This window comes from Tachypleus tridentatus, chromosome 11 (assembly GCF_004210375.1).
Source record: "Tachypleus tridentatus isolate NWPU-2018 chromosome 11, ASM421037v1, whole genome shotgun sequence".
In the NCBI taxonomy this organism is placed as follows: domain Eukaryota; kingdom Metazoa; phylum Arthropoda; class Merostomata; order Xiphosura; family Limulidae; genus Tachypleus; species Tachypleus tridentatus.
The window spans coordinates 80,976,630-80,998,501 of record NC_134835.1 but is presented as its reverse complement, the minus strand read 5'-3'; the positions used below and the strand labels follow the sequence as shown (position 1 = coordinate 80,998,501).

Sequence of the window (21,872 nt, the reverse complement as noted above, 5' to 3'; positions counted from 1 at the left end):
ATAAGAGAGTGCGGAATTACGTAAGGGATCAACCATTAGAAAATTATGGAAAGACATGCGGTTTGCTGTTGTTTTCAGAATTACAAAATGAGAACATATGACAAATATTTATAAAATAATATAAATGTGTATAATATAATATCTAAATAACATCAAATGTAAATATTTTTGAGTTAGATAGGCTATGTATGAGTTTATGGAGACGCACATTCTTTACCTGTAACTTGCACCACCCCTATATTACAAAATGGTAGCTTATACTTCCGTTTCTAGATCAGGTGATATCGGTGATTGTATCCTGATTGGTCAGTTTATTACAGCATGTGGTAGTCTTAGTGTCTTATGTCGTCTGATTGATACGTACATTATGTCGATGAACTTTGATGTTTCAAAGAAACAAAAGGAAAAAAATTGTAATTATTTATCAGTTAACTCTTTTTTATAAAATTTTAATACTCACTACTCATATTACTTTATTAATTAAAAAAGTGTCCATCCCCAGTGGATTAATGGAAAGTTTGAACATTTGTAACGCTATAAACAGCGTTTTCATACCTGGGGTGAGAATAGCACGGATATTTTGTTTGTTTGTTTGTTTTTGAATTTCGCGCAAAGCTACACGAGAACTATTTGCGCTAGCCGTCCCTAATTTAACAGTGTAAGACTAGAGGGAAGGCAGCTAGTCATCACCACCCACCGCAAACTCTTGGGTTACTCATTTACCAACGAATAGTGAGATTGACCGCACATTGTAACAGCCCCTCGGCTGAGAAAGCGAGCATGTTTGGTGCGATGGGGATTCGAACCCTCGACCTTCAGATTACGAGTCAAATGCCTTAACCACCTGGCCATGCTGGGCCGTAAAATAATTTGAGTAAGAAGTCAACGGTACTAAATAAGTGTAGAAATTCCTGTTCGTTAAATATATTGAGAAACTTGTAATTATATTCTATTTCATTTTTGTTGGAGTGACTGTTAACAAAACGTTTTTTTTCATAGATAAGTTAATGAATTTCGAACACTTGCGAGAGGGATTAAAAAAATACAATTACAAAAATTTTTTCACGTAAAAAAATATGATACAGAACTGCCCTATTACAAGGTCAACTACAGTACTTCTCTCGGTAATTTTATATAAGGATCAGTTACGTAATTTATAAAAAGTGTCTGTGTGTGTGTGTGTCAACTTTCAATATAGCATTTTAATGCTAGAAAAGAAACAGTCGCAATTTTTTTTAAAACGTGCTGTAGTCATATATAAAGAACAGTTACAAAACTTCGTTCAGTAGTTATATATAAGACACTAGTAAAACATCCACGTAGAATGGTTAAGTTAAATTTTGTCTATTTGTTTAAGACAAAAATATTAGAATTGCCTCCTGTTGTCCTTAATTTTGGACTGCTGATCAGAAGGAAGGTATCCAGCCTGCCGCACCTTCCTCTAACAGTCAGGCTACTCTTTACCAATACACAGTGAGATGAGCTGTCACATTATATCGTCTTCGCAAGTAAAAAGGCAGGGAATGTTCGATGCCTAGTTTCCATCCCGCGACTTGCAGATTCAAGCCAAGCGCTGTAACCACCAAGCCATGACAGAATAGGTCAACATAGCTATGAATGTTTACTTAATTATAATTGATTAAAAGACCACACAAAGCATAAATTGCCTAACCACGTTTGTGAAATTTGTCTGTTATCGAGCAAATATGCATAGACCGTGCATCGTATTAAATAGTGTATCAAATATCAAATTTGTGTGTGTGAACTTTAATTATAACATCTCAGTGTTGGAAAATAAACGGTAGCAGTTTTGTAAAAACTAAACAACATTGTACTGATACAAGGACCAGTATAGCCCAATGATTAATATGTTGAGCTGTGAATCGTAGTATTCAGGGTTCGAGACGTCATGCTACTGAACATACTCCACTCTTTCATACCTAGTTTAAAAATAGCAGTCAATGACGTTATTCGGTTCCAAAAACCGAACAAAGTCCTGCTGGATAAAGGTTCTCTTTGCTATTTGCCCCAGTTTTAGTCACTAATTCCAAATTATAAGGATGGCTATACCTGAATTTTAGGGTGTTCAGCTCACGTGCGCATGAAATACCTTGTTATTTAAAAAAGTTTTCCTCAAATCTCAGTTGTATGCTTCCCAAAGACGCAGCGGTTCGTGTTAAACAGAATACAGACAGCCGATCGTATAGCTTTGTGCTGAAACTATAAAGAAACAAACTCAGTTGTATGCTCGAGCATTGAAACTGCCTAATAACAAATAAATACCAGAAAAATTAAGACAATAAAAAAAAACACACTTTGAAATAATCACTTTCATATCTAAATATGTAAAAAATCCTTTATTAATAAAATTCGATAATCTGCAGGAATAATGAATGTATATAATTATTACTTGGGTGTATGTTTCACTAATTTCACTTATGCTGCCTTTAGTAGGAAGATTTAATTCAGTCTTATTTAATATAAGTCAGTGCTAAAACTTTAATATTATAGGCTACGTTTGTAATTTAGGCGTTCCTAGAAAATGTTATTGCTGTTTAGTTAGAAGGAAGTTTGACGAAACATGATGAGCGTGGCATTAAAACGTCTGGAACTTTTCCCAAAGATTATGAAACATTTGGAGTCGTATACAAAACAATGAATCTGTTACTGCGAGGTATTAAGTTAATGAGTTATTACTGTATTATTTAATCAGCTACTGTCAGCCAATTCATTAGTTCAGTTAGTGTTTAGAATTTAGTTTATGTTTCAAAGGCATGTTATGGTTATACGCTAAACGTGGAACTTGAAGAAATAAACCTTTTAGACCTCGTTAAATAATATACGCAATACAGAAATCCGTCTGGGCCATGTGAATATCGCATCTGTTTCGATACCCGTGGTGAGCATAAGACAGATAGCCCATTTCATAGCTTCTTGCTTAAAAAAGAAACAAAAATAATCTTTCATATTCTTTAGAAGTTTTCTTAATACTACTAAGTAGTTCCAATAAAAGGTATTATTTTGAACTAAGAACAAAGCTACACAATTGGCTATCTGTGTTCTCCCCCCCCCCTCGGGTATTTAGCCGGTTTTTAGCGTTGTAAGCCCGCAGACATACCGCTGAGCCACTGGGGGGCTCCACCAAAAGCGTTAATGGCATGTCTAGAGTTTCAAAGGTATAATGTTAAAACTGTTGAGATAGAACATATACAGCTCATATTGGTCCCGTCTTCCCTGATCTTGCATGTGAATTTTGTAACGTACTGTAAAGTGCTGCGTTAAGTTTATAATAGGTCTTCCATGACAATGCATGGTGAAGTATTAAATTCGCTCTCCAGAAATAGTTGAATACAAATAATAACCAGAATGTAAATAAAACGTTTTCACTAAAAACCCTTTCTGTAGAACAAAAGGACAGACTCCCTAATCTCTCTATATTTCGAGTTGCTTTGTAATAGTAATGCTGGTTTACCAGACGCATGTCGAAGACTGGCTACAAGCGTTGAAAAGAGTCCAAACTACGATTAAAACCAAGGGTGGGGTGGGGGCTCATTTTTTATTCAAATGAAAAGTCAGTGTCAAGCACAATATCCCCTTTTTAATCCTTTGGTTATAATGGAATGCTCAGAATGGTTGGCATTGATATAATTAATGGCTAGTGTATTAGACTGTGGATCCGAAGGTATTGGATTTAAATCGTGATGCTACGAAACATATTCTGTATTTCCAGCTGTAGATACATTATAAGAGTCACAATCAATACTTTAATTGGATTAACAGCATCAGGTACGTATTATCTAAAGCTCAAAATTAAGGATGGCTATGCCTGAATCACAGTTAGCATGGTCATATAACGAATTGTAAGCATAAGGTATCAACAGTGCTTTAATTGTAACTACTGAGCAAAGAAAACTCCATTAATATAATGAAAAGTGTATACTACTTTGTTATTTTCCCATATGTCCGCTAGCGGGTTTAGGAGTTCACAATGCTAAAACCCGGAGTTCGATTTTCTGCAGTGGACAAAGCAGATAATTCAATATGGCTTTGCTCTGAAATAAACAAACAAGCTTCCTCATATAAATATATTATGTGAATTTAATTACCTAACTGATCGGTCACAAAACAGGCAAAAAATTAAGAATTAACAATAGCTTTATACGTAATAATGAAAGAAAAACACCAAGATCAAATTCAAAACCAACTTTAAGAAAGTTCCAATTATAACTGTACACATGTTTTTCCAATGACACAAAATTGGTAAGTAAAACCTCACTTTATAAATTCCCCACTCTCAACTCTTATGTAAATAAGAGCTATATTAAAAGCTATATTAATGGTTTAGGCCCGGCATGGCAAAGCGTGTTAAGGCGTTCCACTCGTAATCCGAGAGTCGCGGGTTCGAATCCCGGGCGCACCAAACATGCTCGCCTCTTTCAGCTGTGGGGGCGTTATAATGTGACGGTCAATCCCACTATTCGTTGGTAAAAGAGTAGCCCAAGAGTTGGCGGTGGGTAGTGATGACTAGCTGCCTTCCCTCTAGTCTTACACTGCTAAATTAGGGATGGCTAGTGCAGATAGCCCTCGAGTAGCTTTGCGCGAAATTCAAAACAAACAAACAATTAATGGTTTATTTGAAGACCATAAGTATAGTATATTAAAAACTTAACTTTCGTGTAAATAATTTACATTCGCTGTATAAAAGAAAAGTTCCAAAGTTTTGGGAAATAGACCTTTCAACCTTGTAGTACTGATTATGCCCACAATACTTATCTTATTTTAAGCTTATTCGATCTATTAGCAAAAAAATTATGCAAGTTCATTTGCGAGACAATAGTGCGGTTTGGTTTGCTTTGAATTTCGCGCAAAGCTTAGTGTTTGTGTTTTCTCATACCAAAGCCACATCGGGCTATCTGCTCAGCCCACCGAGGGGAATCGAACTCCTGATTTTAGCGTTGTAAATCCGGAGACATACCGCTGTACTAGCAGGGGGGCTCGCGCAAAGCTACAGGAGGGCTATCTGCGCCAGCTGTCTCTAACTTAGTAGTGTAAGACTAAAAGGAAGGCAACTAGTTTCCACCATCTACAGCCAACTATTGGGCTACTCTTTACCAACAAATAGTGGAAGTGACCGTCACGTTATAACGCCCCCCTGCTAGTACAGCGGTAGTACCCACGACCCTCAGATTACGAGTCAACTGCTTAACTACCTGGACATGCCGGGTCGTGAGTCAACAGTCCGTTAATATTGTAGTTTCTATTAAAACGTTTTTTGTGTGTTGTGTGTGTGATCCTGGGGCTACAACTTGTGTCAAAGTGAATGTAGCTTGTAATAAACGTTATCGAAGAAAATACGTTAATGTTTAATTTAATGCCCCATTATTCAATTTAAACTTCACAATTCACAAATCTGTGAAATGCGCTATTAATTTAACGCAATACTGCAATCCTCGCTGCAATACTGGTACAGCTTTCAGCAAGAGCATGAGGCAAGCGAATATACTCTTAGCTTTTCCAGCAGTACCGTTAACAAAATCATTCGCTGCGAGTGCTTTGCATGATAAAACACCTAGTGATATTTAAAAATAAAACCAAAACGTATTTCTCTATAAGTATCCAATAAATACAGGCGTTACGCTTCCTCTCAGACCTCCAAGATCAAATTGTCAAGGTAACTTTCTCCAATCAGTATTCATGTCAGACAATTAGAAATTGAATAGAAGAGCAGGTCTTCTCATTTCTTCCGGCAGTTTTCAATTTCCTCGCTGGATAATTCTCCACCATGTTGTTTTAATATCTACTTTGCAAGCTTTTAACGACAATATGAACGATAATTTTACACAGTTGTAAACGTAAATATTTAGCTCTTCAAATCCTTTAATTCCAAGACAATTTAATGAGAAGATTAGTTATCTTTTGGTGTGTTAATCCAGCATAAAGTGAAAATATTATTTTTGATTAATTGCAGTTTTATAATTGTAAATTAAAGAGAGGATGGCTTGTTGCCCCAAATCTTGAGAAACAATATTACTTGACTTTAGACGAGGCTTGGCATGGCCAAGTGTGTTAAGGCGTTCGACTCGCAATTCAGTGCAGACGTGTGTTCTTGAGCTCCGTAATTTGCTACTTTTTATATTTCGCTAGGCCTCGTTTTCTGAATATTAATTGTTTCTTGTGTTACTAATCGTTTTTGCTGTTTTTTCGCTGTGTAGTAGCGATGTCTTCTAATGACGTTGATGTGCTTGATGTTATGCAACGTACTGTTTTTGTTGAATGTTCTAATGCCAGCCATGGTGAAATTATCCATGCAGTTTGTTCAACTTTTGGAGCGGCTTCAGTAACTTCAGTTGTTCCACGACCCGGTGGCTATGAGGTTGCTTTTGTTTTTATCTGCTGATGTCGATATGGTGATTGATTCTGGTTTATTGGTTAATGGAGTGCATTACTTCACGAATGAGGTTACCAAACGTACAGTTACTGTTTCTTTCATGGATGTACCTGAGTATATCGACGATGCTGTACTTTTACAGAAGTTGAAGGACTTTGAATGTGAGGTTAAAAGTCCTCTTGTATGGAAACCGGACCAAGGTATTTATTAAGGTGTTCGCCATGTTCTTGTTTCGTTTAGTGCCACATGTACATCTTTGCCATATGTCGTGAAGTTTATTGATCCCCTGGGAAAGGTTGTAATGCTTAAGTTAAAACGTGACCATCAAATGAAAGTGTGTAATTTGTGTTTGAGTGCGGATCATCTGTATAGAGATTGTTCCAAATTAATTTGCCGAAACTGTCATGAGAAAGGTCACGTGCGTCATCGTTGTCCTAAGCTTGGGGTTTCCCCGCCTCTCCCTCAATGAGTCAAGCCCCCAGCCCCCCGATATTGTTACATACATATGTTCATAAAATGTGGAAAACACAACACAATCGTCGTTGTTGCTTAACAATTAGCATAAAAAAGACATAAATCTGTAGAACTCAACGTCTTCATTAAGACAGAAGTATGTGTCATGCGTCCCATAGCAACGTACTTAATGCACTGAAACTCATGCACTGTATTGCCGCTCCCTGTGTAATGCCATTCTTCTCGCACAAATCTAATTTAGTAGTGTTAGAGGGAGCTTGCCAACTCTTGGGTTTGTGGGATTGTCACATTATAACGCCCCACGGCTGGGAGGGCGAGAAATCGGGCGCGAACCCGCGACCCTCAGATTACGAGCGCATGCCTTACGCGCTTGGCCATGCCAGGCCTTTGTTACAAAGTTTTTGATTTTGAATTTCGCGCGAAGCTACACTAGGGCTATCTGCGCTATCCATCCCTAATTTAGTAGTGTAAAACTAGAAGGAGAGCAGTTTGTCATCACCACCCACCGCCAACTCTTGGGCTACTCTTTTACCAACGAATAGTGGGATTGACTGTTAGTTTATAAAGCCCCCACGGCTGAAAGTGCGAGCATGTTTAGTGTGACGATGATTCGAGCCAGCGACCCTCAGATTATAAGTCGAGTGCCTTTACCACTTGGCCATGCCGGGCCACTGTTAGAAAATTATAGATATTTGTTAGTAAAATAATTTGCCCAGAAGAGAAATTATAATAGTGTAAATTTTACGCTTTGTAATCACAACTTTATTCTTACGATCAGGGGCGTGCGTTGATTTGTCCTGATGGGGAATCGAAAGCATAAACGGTGTATTATAAAATTTAAAAACAAACATGTACAGGATGGCCTATAACGAAAAAAATTAATTACTTGTAGTCATTAATCATATTTAAGTACTTCCAATTAAAGATAAACACAAGACATGTTCAGATACTATATTTATGTGTTGATTCTATCCTCCTTTCCTATTAATAAATTTATTACATCTTCATGGAAACTATCAGTCTTTATTTCCTTAAGAAGCTTTTTTCTAAATCACGATTAACGTTAAACTTGCAAGTCTTTCTTGTCGTTGTGCATTTCTGATGTAGCTGTGTATTCTTCTTAAATGAGAGAAATAACGCTTAACTGAAGCTCTGGTGGCTGGAAGAGTCAAGGTTAACTCGCATAGCTTTGTAAGTTGTTGTTTGTTTGATTTTGAATTTCGCGCAAAGCTACTCGAGGGCTATCTGCGCTAGCCGTCCTTAATTTTGTAGTGTAAGACTAGAGGTAAGGCAGCTACTCATCACCACCCACCGCCAACTTTTGGGCTACTCTTTTACCAACGAATAGTGGGTAACGCCACATTGTAACGCCCCCACGGCTAAAAGGGGCGAGCATGTTTGGTGCGACGGGGATGCGAACCCGCGACCCTCATATTACGAGTCGCACGCCTTAACCCACCTGGCCATGCCGGGCCTGTAAGTTGTTGCAGGGCTTTATCTAACTTGGCATTTCGCAAACAGTAATGTAATTCATTCACTGATTTTCCTTTCAAATCAGCGTCAGCGTATAAAACCAAAAGTTCACTTTTCAACTGATAAATATCAAAGTTTTCTCCATAATTATTTTGCAGTAATTTTAATGCTAATTCAGGATATTTTTTAAATTCTTTTCCTGTTATTTAATGTCAAGAAGTTAAAGGAATGCTATGTTTTTCAAGCTCTGAAACCTAATTTCAGTTTGTGTATGTATGTTTCTGTATGTTATTGTAATGTCTTTTCCGGGATAATTTTTTATTCGCTTAGTAGGGGGTTATAATCCATCGACTTCTGCCCAAAATTCATCAAACACATTTCTCATTTTTTGCAAAATAGTCACCATTTCATTTACTTTATTCATACAGCAGGATGTGTCAAATATCATACTCTGTAGAATATCGAATTTCACATTTGTATATGAAAAAAATACTGGCAAATATATTCAACAAGAAATTTAACTCAAAATCTCTGAAATCCGATGAAAATGCTTGGGCACAGATAAAGGTTTTAGTATCCCAGTTGTCAAAATTACCAACAATATTTTGAAATAAGTTAACGAGTTCTTCCTTGTATTCCAAGACAGTTTCAACAAGATAGTGATTATAATTCTAACGAATCATGAGTCACTTTCGGGGATCTTTTCTTCAGTTCAGTATCTAAAAGGTGCACTACTGATATGTACGCTATAGTAGAGTGCTTCCATATGAATCAGTTGTAGTTTCATAACGTCATATTTAGCCGATACTTAAAAATTTAAGCTCGGCATGGCCAGGTGGGTTAAGGCGTTCGACTCGTAATCTAAGGGTCGCGGGTTCGAATCCCTGTCGCACCAAACATGCTCACCCTTTCACCCGTGGGGGCGTTATAATGTGTCGGTCAATCCCATTATTCGTTGGTAAAAGAGTAGCCCATGAGTTGGCGGTTGGTGGTGATGACTAGCTGCCTTCCCTCTAGTCTTACACTGCTAAGTTAGGGACGGCTAGCGCAGATAGCCCGAGAGTAACTTTGACTGAAATTTAAAAAAAAAACTTAAAAATTATTTTTTTAAACATATATTGGGGAAACATTGCCTCCTTTGCTTCCATGGACCACACACCTTAGGTTAATATCCTATAAAAAGTAGATAATACGTTTGATACTTTGTCTAGGCCCCTCAGAAAGTGGGAAGTGCATGTACCACATTTCCTTTAGTGATATGCACCCATGTAGCACCTCAAAACACTATTTTATGATCGTGTAAATAAAACTGTTTATTTGTTTTTGAGCACAATGCTCTAAAAGGAGCTATCTGTGCTGTATCCACCACGAATCTCGAAACCAGGTTCTTAGCGTTATAAATCTGTAAACTCACTGCTGTGTCTTGGGGGCCAAGATTTGTTATTATTGTTTGCTTGCTTGTTTTTTAGCTTATACCAAAGCCACATTAGGTTATCTGATATGTTTACCACAGGAAATCAACTCCCGGATCTTAACGTTGCAAGTTCATATATTTAGTACTCTACCACCAGGCAACATTAAAATAAAATAATATCTGCTGAAGGGTTTTTGATAAAATATACATAGCATGCAATAGATGGCGGCACATTCTATAGTTGTTGTTTTTTTTATCACCATTACTGCGTTTGTTTCTTTGTATTGCAAAGCCACATCGGGCTATCTGCTGAGTCTACCGCGGGGAATCGAATTGTTAATTTGTAGACTTACCGTTGTACCAGCGGGGGACTAGTGCGCTTGTATGTTTTTTTCATTTAAATATTTCTGCAGTGGTTAGCATAATAAGAAAACTATATTTACTATTTCAAAAAAACTACTCATTACTCGCTGGCCAAATATGTTTTTTTTATAAATCTAATATTTAAAATATCTTTTCAGAGTATTTCATTGACTGTATGTATACTTTTGTCCCTTAAACAGTAGCATCGTTTTTGTAGTCTTAGATAATAAAATATATATATACTTATTAAAGGAGTTTAGGGCCATTGAAATATCGATTAGGAATCATACATTATCAAATTATGTAAGGTTTCTTAAAAATGATTTAACAGGTGTAAGTGGTATATATGTTAATTGTTTGTAAAATGTAGGTTTAAGAATCTTGCCACCATGTGGCACATCAGCATTTCTGCGGAATCATACCACTAGAAACAGGATTGCGATACCAATGGTAGGCAGAGCACAGATAACCCTTTGTATAGCTTTGTGTTTTAATTCCAAACAAACAAATAAATATTAAGAATCTCTGTAATTAAGTTGGATATTTTCAATCTCTCACTTAAGTATAAATATTGCATTTTTTTGACAATGACGAAAATTTGTTTGTTTACTTGATTTGGATATTAGCACAGAGATACAGAAGAGGTGTCTCTGCTACCCCTCCATAATTAATATAAGGGAGGAAAAGTACAGATTATCAACAACAATCATCGCCAATTATTGGACTACTTTAATCGGATAGTGGGAGTTGATAGTCATTCCTATAACGCACTCACAACTATAAAGTGTAGAGCGTGATTTTTTTATTCTTATAACAGAAAGATAAAAATATATTCTTTAAACTAAAGCTCGGCAAGCTAACAACTAGGCCATGTCCGCTGTAACCTTCATTATCTGAAAAATATTACTGTAAATGCATAAATCCCCATTTCAGGAAGTCTATCGAGCTTCTTCCACATATTGGGTTGTAGTTGAGTTTGTTGTTTAACACTGTTTGTGCGAGCTACAAAACACACTTCTTTTGTTTCTTGTTAAGCTAAAAGCGACATATCCTACCCCTTGAACTCTGCCCACGATTCCTACAGAATATAACCCTTTTAAAATCTTTTGTCCTCTTTATTAGAATAGCAAAGTTATTTTAATCGTTAATATATTTGAGGTACATTCTGTTTACGTATTTTTATGCTTTTTACATGGTCACTGGAATTCTGAATTTGAAAGGCTATTTGAAAGTTTTGGATTTTCATAATTAAAGAAAAAAGCAAAAACGTCAATTTTACGTACTGGTAGAACATTTTATGATAACCATAATACTCAAGCTATACATTTTACTTGTTAAAAGATTTCAGATGAGTGTTGTTTTCCCATTACGTTGTTCTCTGTAAGGGTTGCTTATCTATCACAAATAACAAAGAAATACAGCTGTAGTGTGATAAAGCCCAAAATTACAAAGAACGACTGCAGTCCTCGTCTCTCTTTATGCCGTGCCATCTAGTGGCTTATTTATGAAATGTACCATGAAGCAAGTAATATTATCAAAAACTATTTTACTGTAAACTTTTACAGTAACTTAAGTGCCACGGTATAGTTCATGTTTTGTTAATGTGCATTGAATTTGAAATATTTGTAAAAAAAAAATTCTGTGCATTTGTTTTCGAGACACATTTCAACTCTCGTGGAAGTACTTTAAAGTTCAAACTCAGATTGGTGCTTTGAAGGTGGTTCGGTTGAAAGCTACATCGGTATGATTATAGGCCAAATAGGAGCTAATTAAATACTCTATCGGCGTATGTTACTACTGATAGTACTGGTGCTATTGCATAAGTTTCTCTTGGCAAATCTAATTTGAAAAATGTGATCCGGAAGATATATGTTTGCGTATGTTTGTGTGAGTAACACTATTATATATATTTTGATTCAGCCTCTGATATATATATATTTCTAACTTTTCTGGTACCTCCAACTTTTAATTTCTTTTTTTTTCAATCTCTCTCTCTCTTTTTAAATATAATTACAGACAATCAAGTTCCGAATCTGAGCATAATATAAGCTATATTTTGTTTTCTGAAACAAGTAACACTTGACATCTTAAGTTTTTTAATTCTTAGAAAATTATAAAAAGTAGATTATTTGTAATTTTTAATGCTACTAAACGGATACTGAAAACCCTTCTGTGAAAACATGATATTTATTGGATAGTCAACGTTGTTTATTTGGAGTATTACTAAAAGTTGTTATACTTAATAAAGTGCAGTGCAAAAGTGGCAGGATATAGCCAGAAATTAGATTTTGGGCTACTTTAAAAGAATAATTGAAGGTAGATCAGATCACAGAAGAAACATCAAAATGCTATCAATCTTCCGTTTTAGTATAACAGAAACTCTGGAAATGCTTGAGTTCAGCATACAGTTAATATTTTTTTGCATCTTAACTTTTGCTTCAATAACTGCAAACAGGCTTTTAGTTATTGTTGCAGCATATTTAGTGTTTTTTTTTGGGTGTGGGATTTTACTATGAATGCCTTTAATACAATCTCATAAAGTTTTTTTGGAAGTAACTTTTGATCTGTCAAATCCCAGATCTGTTCAATTGTGTTGAGATTGTGGCTTTGTGGGGACCATTGCATTATTGGAATGACTCCAACAGCTCTTCTTTTAGCTAAGTGATTTCTGCATAGGATGGATGAATGAGTGTTTGGGGTCACTATCTTCTTGATAATAAAACCCTTTACCAATAATTATCAAGCCACTGGGTATACCATGATACATCAGTTAATGATGGTACTTTCACTTCTCTATTATTTCACATATTTTGCAAATGTTTCCTGTCACCTCAGCATAAAAACACCGAAAAACCACCATACTGCCTCCCCCATGCCTTATGGTGGGTGCTATGCATTGAAGTAAGTATCTTTCACTTTTTTCTGCTGGATATACAACCTACACTTTGAACAAATATTTCAAATGTGGATTCATCCATCCATAACACCCTTTTTCAATCACCATCAGTCCAGCTTTGTAATAGTTAACACATCTCAGTCTCTTAGCAATGGTTGGATATTGAAGTAAATGTTTTTTAACTGCTGCACAACCAAATATTCTATTATCATCGAATCTTCTTCATACTGTACATCTGGACACTCTTCTGTCATTTGATACGTGGTCATTTATTTCATGCACGAGATCACTGAGATTCTTCGTTCTCTTCTGAAGGCTGCATAAATTAAGATACTTAACATCAGTATCATTGAGTTTAGCTGTTTTGCCTCTCCTTTTCCTATTTTCCAATTTACCTGTCCCAGTCTCACGATCTAGGATGTACTTGACAGTGTTTGGAGAGCATTTTGAGCCTGCAGCAGTTTGTTGAAGAGTCTAACCAGCATCACATAAAGCTTTTATGTGAACTTTCTACACTATTGATAAACATTGTTTTTATCAAGCTTTTTTTGCAGAGTGTTTTTAAGTTGATTTATTCTAGCATATACTAGTACCTTATTCTTGCTTCTTGTAGCTTCTTTCTATGTAATGAAGACACTACACAGGATGTCATGACAGTTATTACAGATCCTAAGTTTGATCAATATGTTAATTCAAGTAGAACTCTTATGACATGACCTTGGTACAAGTATATTGGAATTCTAAAGAATGATAAGTATTCTCAACCTGAAATTTACATTCTCTAATAGCATGGAAGGATCAGCCTCATAAAATGGAAATAATGACAAACTTCTCTTGTCTTAACACTTTTACACAGTACTGTAAATGTAGTCCAGTCAGGTGAGATTAATCATTAATGTTGCATGGGGGATACCAGTGCTCTTATTGATTTACTTGAATGATGTAGAAAATATTGGCCAATAAACAGCTTGATTTGTTGATGGTATTAATGATTAAAGTTTTTGGTATTACTGTCTGTAAAGTGTAAAAATGCTGCTGGTGACTTACAGAAGGATTTGGATTACTTGGGGGAGTTGGGCATATAAATGGCAGGTGGCTTTTAATCATAATAAATGTAAGGTAGTGTATGTGGATTATCATAATTTAAATTATAACTTTGACGTAAATAACCTAAACAGTAATTGTGTTGTGGAAGAAAATTATCTTGGTTGATCAGATCTTCTGTGTTCTAAGCCATTGAAGCAATGTGCTGTTGCTAGTGATGGAGCAAACAGGATTTTAGTTTGTCTTTGCAAAAATATTTGATACAAATCTAAAGAGAATGTGATTGTAATGTGTATGTTGTTGATTGGAGTATTATACTTCATTATCTCTCCTTAATTACCTCAGGAATGACTGTAAATTGTTGGAAGGGTATCAGAGAAAGGTTACTTGGATGATACTCAATATGGAAAAGTTGTCAAAAAGAACAGGTTTAAGAACTCTGAAATTTTATCTTTGAAAAAGAAGAGTTAAAGGGATCTGATTGAGGTCTTTAAGGTTGCTAAGGAATTAACAGTATTGATCCATCATCATTTTTATTAATACAAAGTTGTGAGAACAGTAGGACTATCAGACACAAATATAAATTTTATTCTTTTAACAGAGTGGTTGGCCTGAGGAATTGGTTGAACTAAATCTAAAAGGTTTTAAAAGAAGGCTCAATAAGTATTTGAATTTTAAGAATTAGTTTTGGGTGTTTTACCTTGAGGTTTGGATTAGTGGATGGTCTAGGTGGACCAACAAATCCCTTGCTGTCCTTAAATTTTCTATTATGTTAAACCAATTTAAAATAATTTTACCCTTCATAAGTGACCCTGAAAAATGGGGAAATTGAAGAAAGAATTTGTTTCATTTTTGAATTTCACTTAAAGCTACAAAAGGGCTATCTACATTAGCTGCCCCTAATTTAGCAATGTAAGACTAGAGGGAAGGCAGCTAGTCATCACCACTCACTGCCATCTGTTGGGCTACTCTTTTACCAATGAATAGTGAAATTGACTGTCACATTATAACTCTCCTATAGCTGAAAGGGTGAGCATGTTTGGTGAGACAGGTGGTTAGAGCATTTGACTTGTAATCTGAGGGGTTATGGGTTTGAATCCCTGCCCTACCAAATATGCTTGCCGTTTTAGCCATGGGGCATTTTAACATTACGGTCAATCCCACTATTTGCTGATTAAAGAATAGCTGAAGAGTTGGTGGGGGTTGATGATGACTGTGTCTTTCCTCTTGCTTATCACCCCTAAATTAGGGACCACTGGCACAATCCTGCCAACTTTTGAGCTACTCTTTTACCAATGAATAGTGGGATTGACCATCACATTATAATGCCCCCATGGCTGAGAGGGCAAGTGTGTTTGATGTGATGGGGATTTGAACCTGTGATCCTCAGATTATGAATTGAGTGCCTTTACCACCAGGCCATGCCAGGCCTTTGAAGAATGAAGACTAGGTTTCTTATATTGCTGGAGAGTATATTTTATGTATTGCATTTTCAGTTGTTTTTTTACTCACCACAGTGAAACTATATTCATATAGAACATAACTTAGTGACAATTGATGAATGCTAGATTAGACTTCATATTTATTTATTATTTTAAACAGCTTATCTCATGCATAAGTTATAGGAATAAATTAGTAGCATCAATGGCACACATGTAGAAAAGTTGTGTAAGTGTTAAAGACAACTGTTATTTCTGTGAATAAACTGTTATATGTAGAAAAAGTTAAAATCTATTTGTGACACCAGAATCATAAAAGCCAGTGTATTCTATCAAATATGCAGGAAAAAGAAATTGTAGTGAAAAATTTATCTGCATGAAGTTTTAATTTTGTTATGTTTCATGATTGGTATGGGACAAAGAAGTGTGTTAATGAAATCAACCTGTGCAGGGGTGGTCAAAGTGCACAAGCTATAGTTTAATATGGTGTTACAAATTATTCAGTTTACTCTAATTGCTGAAATAGCAGTAGTTCATGGTTGGGGAAAGTTAACTAATGATATGCATTTCTAAGGTTCTGAAGCTCATTAAAAGACAATGTGTAAAATCTAAGGTAGATAACATTATTAAGCAGAAAACAATCAAAATAGGCATTCAAAGAAAAGGCTTAGAGGAGTGGTGAAATGTAGAACAGAGTATATACAATTTTAAAAATGTATGCATCTGCTGTGACCATTGAAAGACAAACAGTAACCTAAAAACTGTAATATACATACGTATTATTTTTTATTTTCAAAGATCTGTGTATGTGGCCCTTTATGTACACACACATATACATACATGGCTATCTAAACAACAGAGCCTTTAATTAGCTTGATATTGTGAGTTTAATTGGTCATTAGTGATTTTGTTATTTAAATCATAGAATTAAAATTAAATGTAGAATTTAGGAAATTGTTTATAATTAGAAATTTCTTTCTTTCACAGGTTATAGCTCAGTCAGTGTTAATTATATTATTATCTACTGCATTTTGTTTGTATTATGAGGATTAACCTAGCAGTTCTAAGAGTGTTCATGTATGGAATCATGAACTGTTCTGATTGTTCTTCTTGGATAAGATGGCCAATTCATTGTGCATCTCTTTGAGTCTTTTTATTCTCTTTATGTTCTGATGAACTACAGAAACCTGTTTTTACATTATATATTAAATATGTGTATGTTTCACTCTTAAAAATGTAGATATTCTAAGTTCTGACACTACATTAAATGTATAATATTTGAACATGACTTAAAGGATGGAGGTTTAAACCCTGTTTGTTTTAGTGAAAGAGTTATCCAACTGAATGAAACTGGTTCCTTTGAATTGAAATGTCAGATGTTAGTTTGTGGTTGAAAATTAACACATTGAGCTTGTTGCCTCTCAAATTTATGTTATAAAGCTTTTAGTATTTAAACCATAGTTTATCTCATAGATTTTAAGCTAGATGAGGTTAATCATCACATCAGGATTCATAAAAAAGGAGAGATATTAGCTGTGTAATAATTTGTGTGTATTTTGTTTATACTTGTTTAGGATATGAATCAAATACCAAAATAATATTTAAGGGCATTAAGGCTGAATAATAAAAACAACCCTGAAATTTGGTTCTGTTCATTTCAATACTTATTAAGTTTTCCCTCAAAATTATTTAAATTTACTGTTTTCACAACATATGAAGTTAAATCAATCCAAGTGCCAACCACCTTGTTAGAAAAAACTGACTTAGCTGAAGGTGTCTCTGATCTGCCAAATTTTATATATTTTTTTCATAACACAATTAAAGCTTTTTTCATCAAAATTATCCTTATATAAATTGTGATAACCCATGTATATTATTTTTCAGTTATTTTAATTAGAATCCATCTGCCAGTTATCTGTGCAACTCACATACTTATTTAAACCCTTTTTGTAAAGCATAACCTGCAAAGCCACCAAAATCCAAGACCTTAACACCATCAGCAACATAATGGAATGGTCATTCAAAGTAGATGAAGAAAATAGCATTGATCCAAACAATTATCTCTGAGATACCCCACATGTGATGTTAATTTAGTAACTAAACTCTGTTTATAACAGCTCTGCTTTCTTCCCTCCAACTATTCTTTGATCCATTGAGCCTACTTATCCTTCATAATTGTAGCAATAATTTTTTAAAAATAAGTCTCTCATGTCACACTCTGTCAAATGGTTTCAGAAAACCCAAATGTACCAAATTAACTCACTTTGCCTTTTTTACCATAAGTGGTAACTTCTTCAAAGGATGTTAAAAGATTAATATGAGAAGACCTTTTTTAAATGAAACCATGCAGATTATTCAACAAAATTTTAATCTTTATTAAGTAATTTTTCATAGCTTCTTTTATCAGACTTCAAAAACAATTTCCCACGACTGACATAAGCTTCACATACATATGCTGGAGGGTTTGGCTGAATCTTCTGTTTTTGTGATGTAAATGAATTATGCTTATAATATTTAGGTTTTATACATAGTCAACATTCTTCTGATGAAGCATCAGCATTTTTTGGTTTGAAATACTTGATTACATCCCAGACCCCTGTAGTATTAGCATGCTTTGCATTTTGGATGTGTTTTGCACAATATGTATTGGTTTTTGATCTTATAAATTAGACCCTCCCATTGAGACATTCTGTGTATGGGCCTAATACTAATGATCATTTATTTACCTGGACAGTTTTTATCACCTTTTCTGAAAAGAGGAATAACTTTAGCCAGCTTACAGTCCTCTGACATCTTCTCACTACTTAGGTATCGAACATATTAGCAAGTGACTCGCACATCAATTTCCTAACCTCTGTCAAAACTCTTGTTGAAATATTATCTGGTTCAAGAGATTTGTCATCCTTTAAATTTCACAGTTTGTTTCTAACAAGTTAATTGGTTATGTGATCATCTTGTTCATCAATCATGTTTCTTTCTTTCAGCTGTTTTGGATGATAAATGCTGCTTATACATACACACGCATGCAAATGTTATTCATTCTCTATCATGTCAACAAACCACAGCATCATTTGTTGCCTGGTTGGTGTGTTCTGTATCACACCGTTATAGGTTTATGAGGTCACTGGTTTGAGGATGATCAGTCTATTGTATCCATTTCCATAAAGACATTTTAAGAGGAGTACATGATGAAGTTGTGACTATTTCTTGTTTGGTATTTCTAAAAAAATTGAAAATAATCTTATACATATCAAGTCATTTGAGTAACTGCTTTTATTGTGTTATATACAGATAATAACTTGTAATCCAGAAACAGCAAACAATAAGAAGATGTAAACTCTAGTCAGTTAATTATCTGCTGTGTCTGTCATGACACACCCAGACAAGTTCATTGCTTTCAACAGGTGAATTGCCAACATATAAATTTAGTTGTACAGCATGATTCAAAGGTTTATAGTATGAAAGATGTTGCTTATAAAAACAGAATGATGTCAAAAAACCTTTTTCTAAATTTAGGTAATGGAAAAATGATGCAGTTTAAATTTCACTTTTCTATAAAAGTTAATACCTGTAAAACTGCAAAAGAAAATACGTTTAATGCCACCTTTTAGAATATCATGATATATGCACTTTGACACCCACCTGTTCACTTAGGGTTAGTTAATTAACTCTTAAACAGCAGCCATCATCAATTGATGTTGCTACCTACAACATTTCTGCTGTTAAGTTTAGTTTCATTCATCTAATTGAATAATCTCGTGAGATGAATAAAAACTCTACATGTTATGCTAGAAATCAAGTTACACTACCTGTGTTGGGCAGAACACATATAGCTGTTGTGTAGTTTTGTGCTTAATAACAAACAAAAATGCAATTCTTCAATTTCTTGAGTAACTGGAATAATCATAAACAATAATTATCAGAAACATAAACTTCAATTAGTTGATTTGTATTGTGAATACACTAACTAATTACACTGGATTAATCTAAGTTTTTTCATAATAGCAATAATTAGATAACTTGATAGTTGGAATAATTTAAAACAGTAATAACCGAAAACACTAATTTCATTTAGTTTATTTCTGTAAAATTAATCAATTTAATCAAAATTTCAATTTACCAGTTATTTTATATGATACTAAAAAGTATAATTGATACTCATAGATATTTCATTAATCAAATTAACTGTGCAACTCTAATAAGAGAACAGAAATGGTTTAGTTTAGGTGCTTTGAGTGATGTTGCTATTCACACTTACAGTTGAATGCAGAAAACTTACTCTGATTGCTAATCTTACTTAACCCTTGGAATCATGTCAACACATAATGCAGAAGCTTCTCCACCCCAATCTCCAAACAGTCCTGGAAAAAATAATTCTAAGACATCAACTAAACAGAAGTCAGGGAAAATGATGTCTGTAGAAGTTCGATTCTTGGATGAAACAGCAGTAATTTTCAAGATACAGGTAAGGGTACATTTTTGTCTGCATTAAATAATTGTGCTAGAGATACTTTTTTGTTTTGATAATTTAAAATCATATTTCTTTTGTATAACTCCTGGAAGACAGATGTTTATCACTGATGTAAACTACACAAGTGTGATGTACTCTGAACTGTATTTTTATGTATCACTGTTTATCATGACTTTTCAAGTAGCCAATGGGTGTCATTTGAGGGACTTAACATATATACATATATTTGTGTGTGTGTGCATGCGTACGTGTGTGTACACAAATTTTGCCATAGCATAGGGCTTTCAGCAGAATTGTGGGTTCTCTAAGAGGGGTCATCTTTCTTTGCCCCCAGCCACCATTGTGTGAAATAATGTCTATACTGTAGCCATATGTTTTAATAGCTGATTTAATTGTTTATTATGATTCTACTCAGTACTTTGAGATATTTTTATTTATTCACAGTGACCAGGTTACTTGCATAGGTGTACAAGTACTACATATTTGTAAATATAAAATTAGGTTAGGTGGTCAGTAACTCCTTAATAGTTCCTTTTAATTTAACCTTACTTTTAGTTACATAACTTTTCTAATGTTTTTTTGTGCTTTCCTCAGAGACCTTGATTTGTGCCCTTCATAAACATTTTTAGTTTTTATCTCTTTTCCCCCCCATTTACATCTGCTCTTCTTCTTATTTTCCTCTCACCACATGTGACATTGGATATATTTCTCAGTATTTTACCTTCAGGAAGTGTTGATAAATCCGTGGAGTCTGTTTGACAATATACGTTTTGGGAGAGTGAAAATTTCAAAATGTGTACATGTAAATAACTCATGAATGATCACAAAGAAAGTTATGTTTTTTCTGTTTTTAGGTGGATGTTTCATTTGTTTCTGTGTGGTTCCCTCTTGAAAGACATCATATTTTGTAAAGATATTTCTTTATTACTATTCTATGTATTTCCACATAAGAAAGCTCATGGTTAAGCCATTAAGGTCTTTCTACAGTCTGCTTCAGAGCCAGATTTCAAAGAGAAAACATTATGTGATTTGTGAGAAAGTTTTCACTTTTACCAAAAAATATCAAACTTCCTGAATGATTATGCTTCAGATTGTTGTATAGGCTATTATCAATCATAAAACATGTGAAGAAACTGTTAAATTATCTGTTTTGTAATGCACATACAAATTATCTTCTTTTCTTATCTGTTTTTGAATATGTTTGTCTTTGTCAACATTTTGGTACAATTTATGTAAAATTATTTAAAAAATACAGTATTTTGAGAAATATCTAATTATTATATTTTGTGAAAATTACAATCATTTAAATGTGACCTAGTATTAAATGATATTTTTCAGTGTAAATTTATGTTGGTTACTGTTCACATTGATCCTTCTAAATAAGACAGCTTACTTTTGTAGATCACTTATGTACAAATTTGGAGAGTTTCAAGAAAAAACAAACAAATCATGTGAATATATGTATTTAGTCTTAATGATTTATATATGACAGCAGATATACTATATATCTGTACTTCCCAAACCATGTGCTGCAGAAGGGTTTCAGGTGTGCTATGGAAGTTTTGAAATTATCGAGTAATTTTTACATAGTAATCTAAATTTATTATTAGTTTACTGAATTTTTAGCATTTCAAAGTTGATTTATTTTCTCCTTGATACATATTGTAACAGTGATTTCTACATGTTTTAATCAAGGGGAGGTGCTACTAAGCCTACCATTCAAACTTATTTACATGCACTACAAAAAGTTTGAGATATTAAAAGTGTGCAACAAGCTGAAAACATTTTGGAAGTAATAAGAAATGTTATATGTTTGTTTATAAAAGTCATCCATACTCTTTGATAATTCATTACAGAAAACTCATCATATAAATCTGTTTGAATAAATAGCAATGTATTTCCAGCCTATT

General features: G+C 34.4%; 1 protein-coding gene across 4 annotated transcripts in view; it reads left to right on the top strand.

The window, feature by feature from the left end:
* Positions 1 to 10,001: 10,001 nt before the first annotated feature.
* LOC143232587 (uncharacterized) overlaps positions 10,002 to 21,872 on the top strand; it is a 69,396-nt gene continuing 57,525 nt past the window's right edge. The window contains exons 1-2 of one of the 4 annotated variants that reach the window (XM_076468193.1): positions 10,002 to 10,131; positions 19,752 to 19,956. In XM_076468193.1, the coding sequence (XP_076324308.1) occupies positions 19,804 to 19,956 (153 nt within the window). In that variant the 5' untranslated portion in view covers positions 10,002 to 10,131; positions 19,752 to 19,803. Of the gene's footprint in view, positions 10,132 to 11,660; positions 12,000 to 12,904; positions 13,014 to 19,751; positions 19,957 to 21,872 lie in introns of those variants that run through there. The other 3 variants (XM_076468192.1, XM_076468194.1, XM_076468195.1) reach the window with 3 other exon arrangements.